Source organism: Micromonas commoda, chromosome 1, assembly GCF_000090985.2.
Source record: "Micromonas commoda chromosome 1, complete sequence".
NCBI classification, from domain to species: Eukaryota; Viridiplantae; Chlorophyta; class Mamiellophyceae; order Mamiellales; family Mamiellaceae; genus Micromonas; species Micromonas commoda.
In genome coordinates, this window is record NC_013038.1 from 1,281,672 (window position 1) to 1,299,627 (window position 17,956).

The 17,956-nt window shown below is 44.1% G+C and overlaps 1 protein-coding gene across 1 annotated transcript in view; it reads right to left on the minus strand.

Annotated features, from left to right (window-relative positions):
- Window positions 1-17,869, minus strand: part of PKS1 (modular polyketide synthase type I) — a gene marked incomplete at both ends in the record, with an annotated part of 42,450 nt that extends 24,581 nt beyond the window's left edge. Inside the window, one exon of the mRNA XM_002507597.1 lies at window positions 1-17,869. This exon is cut by the window's left edge and continues 24,581 nt beyond it. Coding sequence (XP_002507643.1) covers window positions 1-17,869 — 17,869 coding nt within the window.
- Between the last annotated feature and the right edge of the window lie 87 nt (window positions 17,870-17,956).

A 17,956-nucleotide genomic window follows, 5' to 3' on the forward strand; every position in this document is an offset into this window, starting at 1 on the left:
GAGCAGAGCTTCTGATAAAATCAGCTATGCTGCTTATTGAGATGTGTACTTCATCTTGATCCGTTTCTGCATGCCCAAGAAGATTGTAACTATCTCTGACATCCTTTATATCACTCAGTACACAAACTGCGAAGGAATCAAGCTCGCACCTATTAGCAGCACGAAATTTGCGAGAGGAAGCGATCTTGTGCTTTTCAGTGACCGGAACAACCGAAACCATTGGGGGCGCAGATTGAAAACGAAGAATCCTGCTCAAACTTTTCAATCCTTGATTTGATGTGATTGTGCCGATGTTCAGCCTTTTAAGTTTCGTTTTTAGATTTGATAGCCCGTCTGCCATGCCATCCGAAGCCTCCCAGGCACCCCATTGCAAGCTAGTTGCACGATATCCTCGCAACCTTGCAGTTAACGCGAAAGCATCGAGATAGGAGTTCGCTGCAGTATAGTTGGTTTGGCCTGGCGAGGCAAGGATTACTGAAATTGAGGAGAAAAACACGGTATTCAAGTTTGGTAATAGCGAAACCAAGCTCTGTACAGCATCGGCATATACCATTTTTGGAGCGAGGACTTTTGACAACGAGAGCGATGTTTGATGATCAAAAGTTGCATCGTGCAACTCGCCACTGGCATGCAAGATATCTGTTTCAAAGCTTTGAACGCCTGAAAGAAATTGCAGGAATCGTCTCAGATTGTGAACACAGCTTATGTATTCATTAGCAGTTGCATCGCAACACGCAACCTTAACAAGGCCGTATACTGCTGGAGTGCACATCGACGCAAAGTTGGCCTTGCAAGACCGCCCTGAGCGGCTTAGAAGCGTGTTCAGACTGCTGCCAGAATGCAGTCGGCTTTTCCCGACCAGGATTCCAATCCCACCTAGGCCACCTGTAATGGCTGTCACTCGTCGAGTCGATTGAATACATTCGTTTGTTTGATGCAGGGCAATCATGAAGCCGCTAAGGAACGGCGCCTGAATGAATGTCGGTAGCCGAGTACAAAGATGACAAGCATCGTGCCTCGTAAGGTTGACTTCACTAAGTGCGCTTGAACAAAGTCCGTCCAATGTGGCTTTTCCTTTTCCTTGATTCACTACAACAACATTTGTCAATAATTTTGAATTACCTTGCATTGCTGATAATGATGTCCCTACAGTCCTCAAAATGTTACTTGATTGAGTCGCTCTAATATTGTTGATATCGCTGCTTAAGTCGATCGGCCCACGTGAAGTGGATTTCGAAGAAAATTTCCATTCAACATAATAGTACACAGGAGCAGGGCAAACATCATTCTTGAAACCTTCAACAGTTCCCAGCTTTGAGGTTTCAAGGTCGTCTATGTGTGGAACCCGTCCAACGGGAGCCTGTCGCATCTCCAAATCTCTGATTATTGTCGATGAATGACATGGCGAACCTGTCATCATCTTCTGATCAACAGTATCTTTTTCCATAGAAACTCTGCTGTTCATCCCGGCAATGTTAATAGAGTCCCCAGAATTCAGACGATCATTTGATATCTGAAAGGTTCCTATACACGCAGGAAGCCTCGAAGTAAATGAAGAATCAGATGGTTTCATGGCAGCTGAAAGGTGCAAACCTGCATCAGCCACTGCCGGAAGCAGAATCATCTGATCATTGATTTTCCTTTGATCCGAAAGTCTGTCGTGTCTGATGCTGATATTCCCAAGGCAAATGCCAAAAACATCATGTGCGATGTTACTTTGAAATTCACACAGTGAGAATATGCGAAAAAAGTTCTGCATTGTTTCGGGTTGTGATTGCAATGCGATTACTGGGTGATAACAAGTCCTTGTGCTTGTGTGCGTGTGTATTGAACATCTGGACACAGTGCAAATGTTGAAAATATCTGATAATCCGTCACATAGCAAATCGATGCGCTCTGATCCATCGGTGCCGAGCACCAACGGCATCAGCAGCACTATGGCTTGAAAGGACATGCATTCAGGAAACAAAGGCGTCCTAAAGATCTGTCTGGTGGTCGCGAGCAGCTCAAAAAATCCTGCTGCAGGAAAAATTGGAATACCAGCTATGCGGTGGTCCCAGAAATATGAATAAGCAGTGTTATCAAGACTTTTGCAGCTAATTCTGAAGACCCATCTTGATTTATCAGTCAACGTTGCAGTTGAGGTGACCGTGTCGACACATGGGTGCACCCAGTATGAGGTCATGTGCCAAAGAGGTGAACTGGTGCCCGTGTCTCGATCAGCATGACGCGCAATGATGGCGTGCCCGTTGGTGCCTTGAAAGGCAAATGCACTCGTCGATGCTATCGCAGAAATGCACTCTGCCCTGCAAACTTTGATGTTGGACCATGGCTTCACTACACAGGCTGACTGTCTAAAAGATCCGATAGAGTCCGACATCATAGTCCTCCCTAGGAAGGTATTTATTGTGCGAAGATGCAAGCTGGGCATTCCGGAGAGTGTCCACAGCAAGTTGAGTGCAAAAGCAACACCAAGCGCTCCTGATGCTGGCTCGGTGTGCCCAACACAAGATTTTGGCGTTGATGCAATTATTGGGATCGATCGGCACGCGGTTGCATGATATACGGCAATGACTGCACTCAGTTCAATAGGATCTCCAAGTGAAGTTCCAGTACCATGAAGCTTAACGACATTCATTTCATTTCCACTTATGTTTGCAATGCAAATCGCATTCTTCAAAAGCATCTGCTGCGCCTGACCGCTCGGTGCTGCCAATGTCGCAGAACGACCATCTTGGTTGATAGCTGTGCCGACAATTAATGGGGAAGTTGATCTTTCCTTCCGGTCGTTCCGCTGAACAAACGATGCCAAACATGCTTCGGACCGAACATACCCATCTGCAGCCACATCCAGCGCCTTGCAGCGACCATCAAGGGCAAGCATGCCCGCAGCAGAAAAGAGATCTGTCGTGCTTGTATGCAAGGTAACGTTTGACCCAGCAACCATAGCTTGCGAGTGTAAGATGGAAGTGACAGTATTGCCATTATCATTTGCTCTTTCAATGACAATCAGATGCAGTGCCACAATCGCCGATGAACATGCAGTGTCCACACAAAAGCTCGGCCCCGTTAACCCGAATGAGTAAGATATTCGGCCGCATGCGACGCTTAAAAATGTCCCGAGGGCCGTGTATGCTGCAGGCCCCATATACGATCTAACTTGTTGCAAATACTCGGTTCCGGAGATGCCAACTGCAACAGATGTTTCTGGTTTACAAGGTGTGACAGCTTGCAAGGCTGTGCGGAAATGCTTCGAAGCACTACTATTGAGAAAGATGCTCAGGGCTAGATCAAGTAGTTTACGATGCTGCGGGTCAATATAGAATGCTTCAGAGTCATTTATGCGATACAAACTTGCATCAAATTCAGAAATGGCCGGCAGAATTCCACCGAACCTGATTCTTTGCTGCGCTGCAAAATTCGAGCATAAACGACTTCTTGGAAGACATAAAATTTTATCATTTACTTCATACATCCGTCGACGGTCACCAGGTACGAGCGCTGTAGAAAGGCTGCAAACAAATTCACGGCTTTCGTGGGCACTATTATCATTGAAAATGTTATCAAGCCCTACGCAACTCGAGTGTGCATTTTTTTGATTCGTTCTCGTATCATTCAGTTGTTTATTCTCGCCATTGTTAGTCGCTTTCTTGATAAGAAATTGTGATATTGCCGATATCGTTGGAAAATCATACACAAAGGCCGCCGGCAAGGAATCAATGCGAAAATCTTGGTTTTCGCAAAGATTTAAGATTGAGTTACGAAGTTCGACAGCGCCGAGTGAGTCAACTCCAGCTTCGATCAGAGAGATTTGAATGTCTATGCGATAGCCAAGAGCTGCTTCAACTAGATCACAAATTTGATTTTGGAGTTCCTCTACTTTAATATGCGAAACTTCCGTTCCTGCTTTCTTCTTTTCTGGGACAGTCAATGGCGATGATGAAATTTTTGAATTTGAATTACATTGTTTTGGTGCTGAAAACTCGTCATGAAAGACATCTTCCAACATCCAGGCCTTCAGTAACACGATATCAAGAGGGCTAATAACAATAATATCGGACACGTCACCATGTGAGGCCATTACGAACTTGGAGAGGGTCTTGAATGCGACATTTGGGCTCAGGATTCCGAACCCTAATCTCTTGACGCGATTTAGTACGAGTGGACTTTTTGATGACATGCCCTTCGTACTACTCCACGCTCCCCATTGTATGCTCATGGTGAAAAGTCCGGAAGATTTTGCTATCCGTGCCCATGCATCTAACTCTTTATTTGCTGAGCAGTAATTTGCTTGTCCGCTTGACCCGAAAAATGATGCGATGGATGAACACAGCAGAACAGCGCCTATTGGCGATGCGAATGCATTCAACGCCCATTTATGAATTCCTACCGCTTTTGGTGCCATTGCACTTGTCATAAAATTGCAAGTCTGTTTTGCGATCAAAGAGTCTTGAATCACACCACTTGCATGAAGCAACCATGAGCTCCGATGCTGAGCCATGACGATATATCGCATTTCTTCTGAATTTGAAACGTCGCATCGGATGCATTGAATGAAACATTTGTGCGCAGATTCATCCAGAATTTTTCGCTCAATGATGGGAACACGGCCAGATAGTCCGGAAGCTAAAATTTCAAACGTGCCAGCATGTACAATCAGGTGCCGTGCAGCATGTTGACCCACCATTCCGAGTCCACCGGTAATGATGACCCTGCGCACCTTTAACTCTTCTCGTCCAGTTGAAAAGTCCCGTCGACCGTTCAATAAATGAATGTGAGCTCTCAGGATTCTGAAAAGACAATGCTCTAAGTTTATTCCGGTTTGGCTTTCGGAGCTCCTGGTGCTTGGCAACGAGGCACAGCGACTGTTGTCTGAACTGTGCACAAACTTTGTCAATCCAACTCGATATTTCAATCCACATACATGCAAACAACGCGTCGAGCAAATCGATGAATCACATTCCCGTTCAGCACATTGCAAGACCCCGTGGATTACTGCATGTCCAATGAACTCTTTTTGTCCCATTACTTTGATCTCATGGATATCTCCAGAATAGTTTTGGATGTTCTCGAGGCAGCTGCAGGCATGTCTCACAATGTATCCGACTTTTCGAGAGGTATTGTTATTATTATTGTTTGGCTCATTATTATGATAATACTGTATTATTTGTGCTGGAACAGATTTATCTGCGACACATGTCGCCATCTCTGTAACTTTATACACGGGCAAATTAATGGCAGCTTGGCTGTGGAGAGACTCATTTGACGAGTCATAAAACGCTGCCGAAGTAGAATTAATCAGTTTATGACTCACGCGTTTAAGGGAGCATGATTTTGTTGCGGCGAAAGATGCAACTTCAACATTACTTTCAAGGGAACATGTATTTTCCTGGATGTATGAGCTTGCAAAATAGCTGCGTTTTAATATGCCCGTCATTAAAAACGGCGAGGCATAGTATGCCATCGAGGCTGGAATTTTAAGGCGCGCGATGTTGCCCCCCGCACGAGAACACGTCGAGGCAAGCTGTAAACCCGCGTCGAGGACTGAAGGATTCATCCAAAATGAGGAATATTCGCTGCTTTCGCGGTTGCTAACGCCACTAAGTTGAACTCGGGCCTGGCATGTGACCGTGTCTGTTTTAAGAGCGTATGATCCGGTTTCATTCATGGAAGTCTTTTCGAAGAAATTTAAACTTGTCCTGCTCGTTGCAGCGACTGATTTGACTCGTGCGTTCAAGGTGCAGGCTGCATTTACATGAATACATTTTTTGGTCCGTATTTCAATGTTTCCAAAGCCTATCAAAACTTTGCTGAAGAGAACGTTGATTACTGCTGGCGTATCCCATTTTTTTGACCTTAATATCAAGGGCGTTGGAATTGTAACATGTTCAATTCCTGAGTAAATTCCTTTTGCTGAGAATGTTGTTGCTGCGGCCGAAAGCTCAAGAAAACCAGCTGCGGGAAATATGACTCTACCATGGACCGCATGATCAAAAATGAATGCATGCCAAAATGGAAATCCGAGTCGTGAATATAGCTGGATAGAAAATGATGCACCCGCCGTAAGCTCGAGTGAAGAAATAAATGGATGGGGCTCTTCTTTACAACGGGACGACATGTGCCAGGTGTTAAGTAAATTTGGACTTTTGTCCAAACCAGCCACTGTTTTTGAATGTGGGCAGGAGTTGTTTTGAAGAGTACTTACTAAAGCGTGTGCATTTGTGCCTTGAAAAGCAAATCCACTCATTGACAAGACTTTCCTATGGGAACAACACCTCGGGGCTTTTGTCACGTCCTGCTTAATATTGGCGACGAGAGATGCGGGAATACGAAATAATCTTGGCCCAAACGAGGTTTTCACCCTATTAAGTAAATGATGCGTGCCGTAATGAGCATTTATGTGCTCATTCAATATCCTTAAGTGAACAGTGGGACACACATTCGATTGTGCTATTGATGATATCGCGTGGATGACAGAACTCATTCCGGATGCCGATTCACTGTGGCCTAATGAAGATTTCAACGCCACAAGGAATAGGTCAGAAAAATCCCTTTCACGTTCTTGCATGCTCTTGAGTACCAAAATAATCGCCCCGATCTCTATTGGATCGCCAAGTGCAGTTCCGGTCCCATGCAATAGGATGCCGGTTATGTCTCGTTCTAGCCCCGCTAGGTTGATTGCATTGCATATTACTTTCTGTTGTGCGACACCACTTGGTGCACTTAACGAGCTTGATCGGCCGTCCTGATTTACTGCAGAACTGAGAATTGTTCCCGCTGACATCGCCGCGGTCACGACATGTTCTATTGCATCTGTAAGGTATATTGCTATGCATGATTCAGCCCGAGTGTATCCGTCTGCGACAGAATCTAAGGTCTTACAGCGACCATCGGAAGCTAACATGCCAGCTCTTTCGAATACCATAGTTGTATACAAAGCTTGAAGCAAATTCACACTTGCAACGCATGCTACATTATTTGAAAAACAAAAGCGATGGCACATAGCGGAAGCTGTATTCAAAGCTACAAGCGAGGATGAGCAAGCAGTATCAATTGCCATCGCAGCTCCAGTGAAACCATGAGTAAATGAGATTCGACCTGCAGCCACGCTATGGGCGCCTCCAGTTGCATCGAAAGATGATGAAGATAATGATGATGTCAAATGATTTTTCCTACAGAGCACGTGGTGATCAGTGCTTGAAATTCCAACATAGACTCCGACTTCGTACCCTTTGCGGAGTTGGAGATCATGGTGCGCTTCCAAAGCAGTGAGCGCGTTGTACGAAGTAGTCAGCAAGCATCCATGTTGAGTATCCATCCTTGATAGCTCGGCAAAAGTAATCTCAAACACGGACATGTCAAAAGTGCCGATTTCGAGCATATGCACACCAAATCGTGGAACACAAGAGAATAAATCATTATCTCCTACTTGCCAGCGTGAAAATGGTGAGCATCCAACGTTGTCGAGCCGCTCATTTACAGACATGCAATAGTTCGATTTGCTTGCTATGATAAGACGCTTCTGTTCCAACAAAAAAGGATCAGCACTTTGGAATTTCTGTACAAGTAAATCATGACCTCGAAGGTATCCAGAAAGTTCATGAATAGTTGAATATTTGAAGAATGCAATGCTCGGAACTTGAAAGCCAATCTTAGACGAGATTTCTTGACTTAATTTGAATGCCGTAGAAGATGTTAACCCTGCACTTATCAGCGATCTTGATACATCAATTGGTGTTTGAAGTATTTTTTGAGCACAACTTTTCATGAGATCTTGGAGTTGACAGGATCGATGGTCATTTTCATCAGAATATCCTCGCACCCCTGGCGAGACACTATCGGGCTCCACTGATGTTCTGTCTGACAAATCAAGTAAACCACGTATATGTCTCGTGACACACTCGATAGAAGGATGATCAAACAGCAGCGTACTTGGTAGAGTTACTGCAAATGTCTGAGCCAGAGAATTGCAAAGCTCAATTGCTCCAAGTGAATCCAGACCTTTATTCGCAAGAATATCATTTGAAGATACTTGAATGCCGATGTACTCAGTCACTAAGTTTGCAACCTTGCATTCCACATCAGTGTACTTAAAAGGCGTAATTGTGCGATCCCCGGGTACGCATGCCATATTCTGAGAGAACTGATCAAATATAGAAAGCTTTGAAGCAAGCGATTTGGGTTCGCACAATTTTTGGTGGTCTAAAGGAGTTATTATCCGAATTGCACTCGAGGGCTCTGCCACACTAGGGGTACTAAAGTGATCCAGAGCCAAAACTCCTTCTTCTGGCTTGAGAACTCCGAAGCCATGATGACGCATCTTCGTAAGAACCCTCCTATCACCGGATGTCATTCCGTCAAAGTCCTCACCCCATGCCCCCCATTGGATGCTTAAAATTGGGGTCCCTACATTTTGCATCAACTCCGCAAATTCATCCATCGCGCTGTTTGCCATTGCGTAATTGATTTGTCCGCTGGAGCCAATCAGCGAGGCTATTGAAGAAAACAGCAAAAAATTGTCCAACGCATAAGAATTCATCATCGCCTCAGCCATCCTTTGCAATCCAATAAATTTTGGAGAAGAGACAGAACAGAACTTTCCAACTGTCTGGTTCGAAATTGTTGCATCGTTGAGTCTGCCGCCCGCATGTATTATAGTGGTGAGCTGTGAAGCAAGAAAAGATCCTTCCCCGACGAGTGCACATCTTGTTTCGTCAGTTAATCCAATATTACTTCTAATAATGTTATAGAGTGCGTGACTAAAAGTGGAGGCTGGATTGAGTTTTGAAGCCCGACCCGATGTACTCCCCACTAGTACATTTCTGCTTCTAGCTACGTGAATCATATACGACGTAAGAAGATATCCAAGACCACCTAAGCCACCCGTCAGCAAAACGCTCTGCTGCTTCCGCTTTCCCGGTGGCGCATGTTCAACAACTTTGTTTACGCTTTGTTGCTTTTTAAAGATACTTCTGATTAGAAAACTCGTTTCGATAACATGTTTTGGCTTTAATCCAGATATTGTCATGCACAAACGAACCGCGGGGGTAAATTGGACATTAGCATCATTTGCTATGCCGTGAGCACTCAATGTTCGTTCATCGGCATTATCAATACGAGCCGGACGAGTCAAATGTTCGGGACATGAGATTTCTTCGGGAAGAAGAGAGCGTGCCAGCTGATAATTCGGCGACCATCTGAGAGAAACAAGCCTAGTTTTCGTCGGCAGTTCGACGTGGGCTACACACCATGCCATTCGGACAGACGCATGCAATGCTACAAACGATATTTCTGGGGAAACCCTGTAACACCTTGCATGAGTGTTGAGATTTGCTTCAGTAAGTTGAGAATTCAAGGATTGCAAAATCGCGATGCTCGCTAATCCATTGGCGTTGATCCTCTTCAATGATACGTTCCGATGATTATACGTACCAAGTGTATTGCAATTCTGCCTGAAGGACCTTTGCAATGGTGTGGTCCGGGCAGGCACAGCATGCCAGCTCATTATATACATGATATCTGAATCAGTGCTCTCTGCCAGAATCGATGGCTTTTTGATCGTGCAAGTTGCTTGTCGAGCAGTAAAAGAGAGGACGTTGCGGGATGCCAATGAATTAATGATGACATTTGCTCCTGATCTATATGCTCTGGGCCCATCTAGAACATGCGTTGCTTTACTAGAAATGTCAATAAAAACGGATGAGAGCATTACACCGCCTTGACGATTATATTGTTCTGGTACCGTGTATCCCTGAGCACTGACAGGAATAATTGTTTTCTCTATTTTTTTACTTGAAATGCAAAAGGCGACCTGGAGGCTGCAGTCTGTTCCAGCTGGATGGGTCCAAGTTCCATCCGCTGCATAGTCACGACGAATTACAATTTGCCCAAATCCCGCGCGCCTGTGAATGATCTTCATTTGACTTTCTATTTGATCAGTTTTGTGTGCTTCCACTTGTCCGTCAAATGTGGATGGCTTCACAGATGTCTGAGAGAAGTTGTTGTGATTTTTTAGAGATGTCAAATCAAACATATGGAGACCTCGACATCTGATAGAGTTAATCGCTTGCACCTTTTTGGACGCTCTCCTGTATTCCAGAATAGCTTCCGATGCACAAGCCTTGAAAAATATCATAGGTTTTCTGTCTTGCATTATTATTTCACCAGAATTGTTATCCAAATGCACGAAAATTATGCTGTTTTCTTCAGTACTTTTGCCCAGTACGATCGGGAATGGCAATGTCATGTTGGCTAGAGTTGCTAATGAGAATGAGCAATATGTCGAACAGCTACTGAAACGATTGCATCGGCCGAAGTTTACTGCGGCATCTGCAGTTTCCAAAGAGGCTGTGCAAGGAAAGATGGCGTACTGTCCCACACGGTGATCCATTAGCCAAGAACTGCAAGGTGAACTAAAGCCGATACAGAATTCATATTCAGATTTGTTCCCCAGATGCTGAACTGCGCACTGAATAAATGCATGTAAATGTGGCTTAATCAGTACTTTTTCATTCCTCCATAAGCAGGCAGATTTCTCTTTAAGATGGTTCTTTACTGTTTGTTCACTTGATGTAGATGCTACAACTAGATGCGCATTGGTACCTTGGAATGCAAATGATGAAACTCCTGTCATTTGATGACTTGGAAAATGAAGTTCCGTAGTTTTGCATCCAAGGCGGCAAAGAGTTGCGAGTTGGGAATCTTGAGAAGGGGAAATGATATCACCGCCTTTGGTTATTTTATAAAATCTTTGAAGGGACAAAGAAACATGCGTGTTGAGAGAACGAAGGTGAGTTAATGGAAATGATCGAGCATTAATTAGTGATTGTGTTGCCTGTAGAAGGCCAAGTGCGCCTGCGGATGTCTCTGCATGACCGAGTATACTCTTGATAGAATGCAAAGCAAATCCGAAAATATCGCGATCTATCATTGTAAATGCATCACATATTGCCCCAACTTCAATAGGATCTCCAAGAGGCGTTCCCGTTCCGTGCATCTGCATCGTGGTAATTTGTTTTGGATCAGCTTTAGAGATGTGCATCGCCCGACATATTAGAGCTTGCTGCGATGGACCATTTGGTGCAGTGAGCGAACTTGAAAATCCATCTTGATTAAGGACTGATGAAGGCAATGATACAGAAGCACAGAACGCTTGTTTGCAATGTTCCCGATGTTGGGATCTAACTAGTGCCACGGCGCAGCAAGATTCCATTCTCACATAACCATCTGCAGCCGCGTCCAATGTTTTGCATCTACCTTCTTTGGATAGCATACCAGCAACATAGAAGATCATATATCTTTCTTGTGACATGCACAAGTTCATTGCAGCAGCTATTCCATAATCCAAATTTTCATGTAGAATGCATCCATTGAGAAAGTGACATCCTACCAACGCTGATGAACACGCCGTGTCAACACTGGCACATGGGCCAGTTAACCCGAATGTATAGCTCACTCGTCCACATGCTACACTGTTAGCACTTCCTGTGGCCATGTAGGGAGACAGTGGTCTGCGTAACGAGTATAGTTCAATAGCATAATCAATGTGTGAAATTGCAACAAAAACACCGCATTTTGTATCATTTGATCGGATGTCTATGGCAGGCAAGGTACATCGATGCAGAAGTAATCGCTGCTGCGGGTCCATAAGCTCAGCTTCTGCTCTTTGACATCTAAAATAATCAGAGTCGAAGTCATCAATGGTTGTCAGCAAGTTTCCAAAATGACGATGTAGTCTTCTTGAATGATTAGGATCAGGATCCCAACGACTTCTCGGGATACTTGTAATGCAATCAGCGTTTGAATGATGGCAAATGAAATTGTAATCTAATGATTCTGCCATTCCTGTGGTCAAGTGACTTGCGTTCACAACTACCCCCTGACGTCCGCAATGTTCGAGTAAAGAACTAAGGACGCTTCCCTTTATTCCATAGGGTTCCAGTTTTGAACTGATGTCGAGTTTATTTTTGTCCTCGCTGTATTCATGATCACTTCCTATGCGCCTCTTAATGTATGCTGATAAATCGTTTATGGAGGGGTAATCGAAGACAGCCACAGCGGGAATGTCCTTATGAAAACCAATTGACAGATCGTCTGAAATTTGTGAAGCAGCCTTCGAAGTTAGTCCAATCAACCAGAATGCTTCATCGATGTTTATGATATCTTTGATCGTGCCTTCAAATGCACTTTTGAGAATAGCTCTATTTTTATGTATAACTTCCTTCGTATTAGGTCGATGGTCGTAAGCACCATCAGCTACTAAGAAAACCTTGTGAATGGCAGATAAAATGATCATCGTGACTGCATCAAATGCAATGTCATCATCGCACAGATTGTCCAGACACAAATTCGAACCCAGAGAAGTTTGCACATCAGCAGAAGATTTGATGGGTTGATTGGAATAGAGGCTTTCCACTTGAGACGCCGAAACGACAAACGTCTCTGATGAGCAAATCATCGTGGGAACTTGTCTTGAAAGATCAAAGTGCTCCTTGCTTGGCACTGCAACACTAATTTCATCGTATATGAATTTGGCAAGCTGGCTAACGGATTCATGGTTGAACACCACACCAGCTGGAAAATTATGATTAAACTCATCCTCCAGGCTGGCAGAAAGAGACAAGGCAAGGATGCTGGTCAGCCCAAAGTCCCAAAGACGAGTTTGAAGCGAGATTTCTTGATGTTCTTTCTTTCCGAAAACGGATTCCAGTACGACGCATGTTCTTCTCTGTACCTCAGCCATATCATGGAACATCAATCTGCTTGGATTCGCGTGACAACGAAACTGTTGTATGCCATAATTCGCGAGATTTATATCAACAAGATTTGCTGCCAAGCCGCAAACAACATAGAGCAGGAGGCGACTGAAATAATGATTCAGGGCCTCAGGATAAAACACGCCTTCTGAACATGTGGTGTGCCTGCAACCGTGATCAATTTTCATGACCAATTCCACTGATTTTGTAGCTTTTGTAGACAGCTGCCATATTGAACAACACGAGGCAGTAATCTGACAAATATCTCTCATGTCAATCACCATTACATGCACTGTGACATTAACATTATTTAAACTCGGAAGAAAAAGACGATAAAAGTCTTGACCAGATATATTTGCTTCCAGCATTGGTGCAAGCCAGATGACCAAAGTTTCAAAACCGTGTATCTTAGTTACGAGCTGCGCAACCTTTGGTAGCACCAAAATATCCATATTTGATTCTAAAATGATCAAGCATTTCCTTAGATTTTGTGAATGGGAGGCCACTTTAGCATCTTCAAGGCTACATGCGTTTGCCTTATCATTACAAAAGTCGATCTCTGCGCTGCAACGCTGTCCGCCCGACCTTCCAAGCAGGGCAAGCTTTCTAAGCTCGGATTTAAGCACCTTTCCAGAGCCGCCGTGGGGTAATGACTTCAACAAACTAATCTTGCTTGGCACCTTATATGATGACAATGTCTCCTTGACGTGATCTTTTAGATCTTCCTCCTTGACGTTTCCAATGCATTGAGGTTTTAAGACAACACAGGCATATATGACCTGGCCTAGCAGCTCAGCATCCATGCCAAAAACAGCAGCTTGGTTTACTGCGCAATGTGTCAGCAGTGCATTCTCAACCTCATTTGTGTATACATTCTCGCCACCAACAATTACCATGTCAGCCTTTCGGTCAACAATAATAATATATCCATTAGAGTCAACCATCGCAATGTCACCTGTCGTAAACCATCCAGAGTCAAACATATCTGATGCGCGGCAACTTTCCACATATTTACTAAACAGTGTTATACCCTTGCACTGCAATTCACCAATACGATGATTCCCAGGAACAATAAGCTTTCCATTTGGCTCGACGATACGCACCATTTGAACCCGAAAAGGTCTGCCGGATGTGCAAATTGCATTGATGTGATCTTTTGTTCGATAATTTGGATTCTCACGCATATCAGATTCTAGGAGACTCACACTTATTTTTCCACAGCATTCTGTCATCCCATAGGACACAAAAAACTCAGAGCAAAGTAGCCCAACAGCTTGTAGAACTGTGCTGTTTGTAATAGGACTTCCACCGCAACTTAGAACACGAATGGAAGACAAGTCCAAGTGCACGATTTCGGCAGTAGCTTGCGAGGTCATTAATGCCACCATTGTCGATGCCAAGTTCAGAACAGTTATCCCTTCACGCTCAATAACTCGGAGTGTTGCGGCAGCTTCAAATACTGCCTGCATAACATGATGACCTCCTACTGCTGTGATTGCATAGACAGAGAAAGCATCTACAAGATGAAAAATTGGTGCAACGTGGAGCCAAATATCATGTGAGTTGAGTCGCATCTCACAGACGGTGCCAACCGCATGACTGCTAATAGCATTTTGGTCAAGGACCACGCCTTTTGGTTTGCCGGACGTTCCAGAAGTAAAATATAGCATATATGGTTTATTAATTGGATGGACCGTAACATCTGTAGTTTGAACTGGAAAGTTGCCAGTTTCGATTGATAACATCGCATGACTCGCTTCAATAGACCACGGGAGCCGCAGAAATTCGGGGTACAGGTTGTTTAGCTCAACTTGGTTTGTCCCAATCGCATCGTCAAATACTGTTTTCAATCTGTCACCAGCTCCAACAACAACTAATTCAGGGTCGAAAAGTTTGAGTTGATATGCAAATTCTGAGCCAGCTAGATGAACATTGTGATTACCGATTATGCCACCCACGAGTGAAGCTGCATAGTGCACAATAAGAGAGCACCAACTATTACCAGAGAACAATGACATTCGTGGCTGCCGCGTGCCTTCATATGCGCTCTTCAGCTTTGAGGCCAATATGCTTGCCTGAAAATGCACGGTTTTAAAGGATAGCGTGACGTTTCCCCCAATGTCCGAGACAGTCGATGTACTGCTCGAAAGCAGACCCGATTCAAGAAACTGCGATGGTCGCCATAATCTTATGGAATCTTTATATCCCAATTTCATGTCACAAAGGGTTCTGACAGCATAATTTGTATCAAAGTTTGAAACTGTCCCCGAATTCAATGCGTGCATGTCGATATTTGATTTAATTATCCATTCATCTGCAGCTGATAAGGAAATATTTGGTTTGCATGCCACTTGTTTCAGGCTTGCTTTTAATGACATCAAAAGAGAAGCAGCAGAACGCCTGCTAAATATTGTAGCGTCATACATGAGGTTGCCCATCATACTAGCTGTGCCCATCTCACCAATTCCGAGCCATATATCAAATGCGGCCTCGTAAAACCTGGCCAAGCTTGCCTTTTTGTCAGAGATGACTCCGTCAATCCCTGATGCCTTCTGAAGCTGAGAATGCGAAACAAAGCTGAAGCATGTTGTGAACAAAGGATTACCCTCCGTTTTACATCTCTTGCTTCCCAAATCAATCCGATCGATGATGCCCATCAGAGGAACATCCATGAGCTCGAAAACAGCTTGACAAAATATATGTATGCGAAACGCAAGTCCGTCAAATAGACCGTTGTGGACAGATGCAAACTCACACCGTGTTGGCAGCATAGCAGAAAAGCATCCAATTGAATGAAATTCATTCAAGCCACTCAAATTTCGAAGATCCACAGAGCTGCCAAAAGTCAAACTATCTACCAAGTTGTTGTTACAATCGTATCCGCTCTGTCTCCGAACCACTAGCGACCAACTAGATGCAAGAGTTGCAAAAACATTGCGTTCTCGCATGTTTGAGCATTTTCTCAGCGCTATCGCAAATTCAGTTGAAATATTTAATTTGATGTTGCAACACGGTCTCTTCCGTTGGGGTATAGTTCCGCAACCATTCGCAATTCCAGTTGAGCGACAGATGTAGTCATTCTTTAGGCTGAATAATGTAAATGTTCTATCTTCATTTGTGAGCATGCGATGCCATGTGTCTAGCTTGTGCGAAAGTAGAGCAAATGAATAGTACGCTTGAGCCGATGCATCAAAGATGAAATCAAGTTTATCCTGAGTAAAACTTGAACATTCAAAACTGGTAGACTGTTCACGTATCGTCCAACTTACATCTGGAGATAAATATGCCTCAGAAAATCGCTCAGCAAGATTCGCCAAGGACATGGTCTCACAAACGATGTGATGCACTAGAACAAGTACAGCGTGCTTTCCTGCGAGATAAACACGGAAGAATGCACCTGTTGAAGTATCTATTGCTTCCGAGCAAGCCGCAATGACCGCGGGATGTTCGGCATTGATTTCTTCCGGCGAGGCTGTCGCCAACCCGTATTCTTCTAATGAAAAGATTTGGATTTTGGGCACATTCGGCGCTTCATAATTTTGCATGTGAAGATGAGGATAATCTGACCTGTTTTTACGTTCATAAAGTGACGGATGCAAATTAAACATGTTTATAGCAGCGTTTAATAACCGAATTTCATCGACATCATTAGTACTCAAGCGTGTGATGAACCCTTTGTTGTAAGCACATGAGGAAGGAAAGACAATATTCTGCGTCCAAAAAAGGCGTTGTTCACAAGCAAGGATAGATATGCGTTTTAAAAGGATGGTCGCATATTGCATCGCTTTTGTGTTTTTGAAGACCGCACAAGTTTCACTTTGGGAGGTCGAAATTGCTTTTGATGACCCGTGCCTGGCCACCCTAACTGGCCAGCGACAGTCAAGTATTTCTGTGCTGGAAACGTACCTTTGAAACATATCAATCATTATTCTAGTCAAGGATGCACTCTCAGGCCAAGACACAGCATTGCATATCAAGTACAATGTGACGGCTGTGATGAAGCCACCACAGTCGTTATCAGGGATAGGTTTTGACAATGCTGCGAATGCCTGTCGATGTGAGGACGCGTAGCATCGCTTCACATGATCCACCACTTTGTAAAAGATATTAAAGATGGCATTTCCAAGAAACGGAGAGCTGTGCAGTGGAATACTTGACGGGAAGCCACGCATCCCTGTTGATTTGCTAGACACACTCCTTGGTCCTATCAATCTATAAATTCCTACTCGACTTCCACATACAACAAAGGACTGATTCTTGTTTTGCAACACAATACCAAGCCTATCACCGTGAGGCAAACAAGAGTTTAATTTATGTAGTCTCCAATAAAGTGCAAGCCATGATGAAGATGACACTGAAACCATGCTGACTCCCCGAGTCCATTCAGTCATACCCTTGAGATTTCCGAGGCCGAATTGAATCTGTGTAGTTGTAACCTGCAGTTTCACGCCACACTGCAGCATGCATTTTGAGTATCCCTGTGCGTCAGGATTTACTATCTGTTTGCAGAAAAAATTTCCGGAAAAAAATGGGTTGAAGTCGATCATTTGGCGGACAAAAATATGTGGAATTGAAACAGGGGAACTCCAGACATATGCATAACTGACATCATCATGATTGTCAATTTTTTTTGCTGCTCCGTCAGCGCAATTCACATAGCAGGCATCATCGTTCACATCAGAAATGTACTCGGACAGTGCAAAAGGTGAAGAGCTCATCGATGCGGGCAAATTTCTGACTTCGATAGACCTTTTAAAGTCTTCGGCAGAAGCGTTCAGAGCTCTGTCACATGACCTGACGCAAAATCGGTCAAGATCCTGCGTCAGCCAACCAGATTTGTACATGATGTGTCCACCATCTGCAAAGATAAACGCGGAGCTGTCCTGTGATGAAGCGCAGTGATGTATGCGTGTATTCGTTTTAAGATCGTTAGTTTCCACATTATCTTGCTCTTGGTCAAGCGCAATCACGGTTCTCGCGTCAAGCACCGAAGACCGAAAATACTTCTGGACGGATGTATCCTCATCTGGATTCGGTGGCAACCTTCGTAAGGAATCAAAGAAACTTGAGCCTTGACCACGAAAATCAATCGAACTTGCAAACGTCATCTGCATCAATCCGAACAACGTTGATAATAGTTTTAATTGCTTCGTCGCAACAGTTACTGTCGCGTCGTATTTGTCTGTGACAGTGCGGAGCAG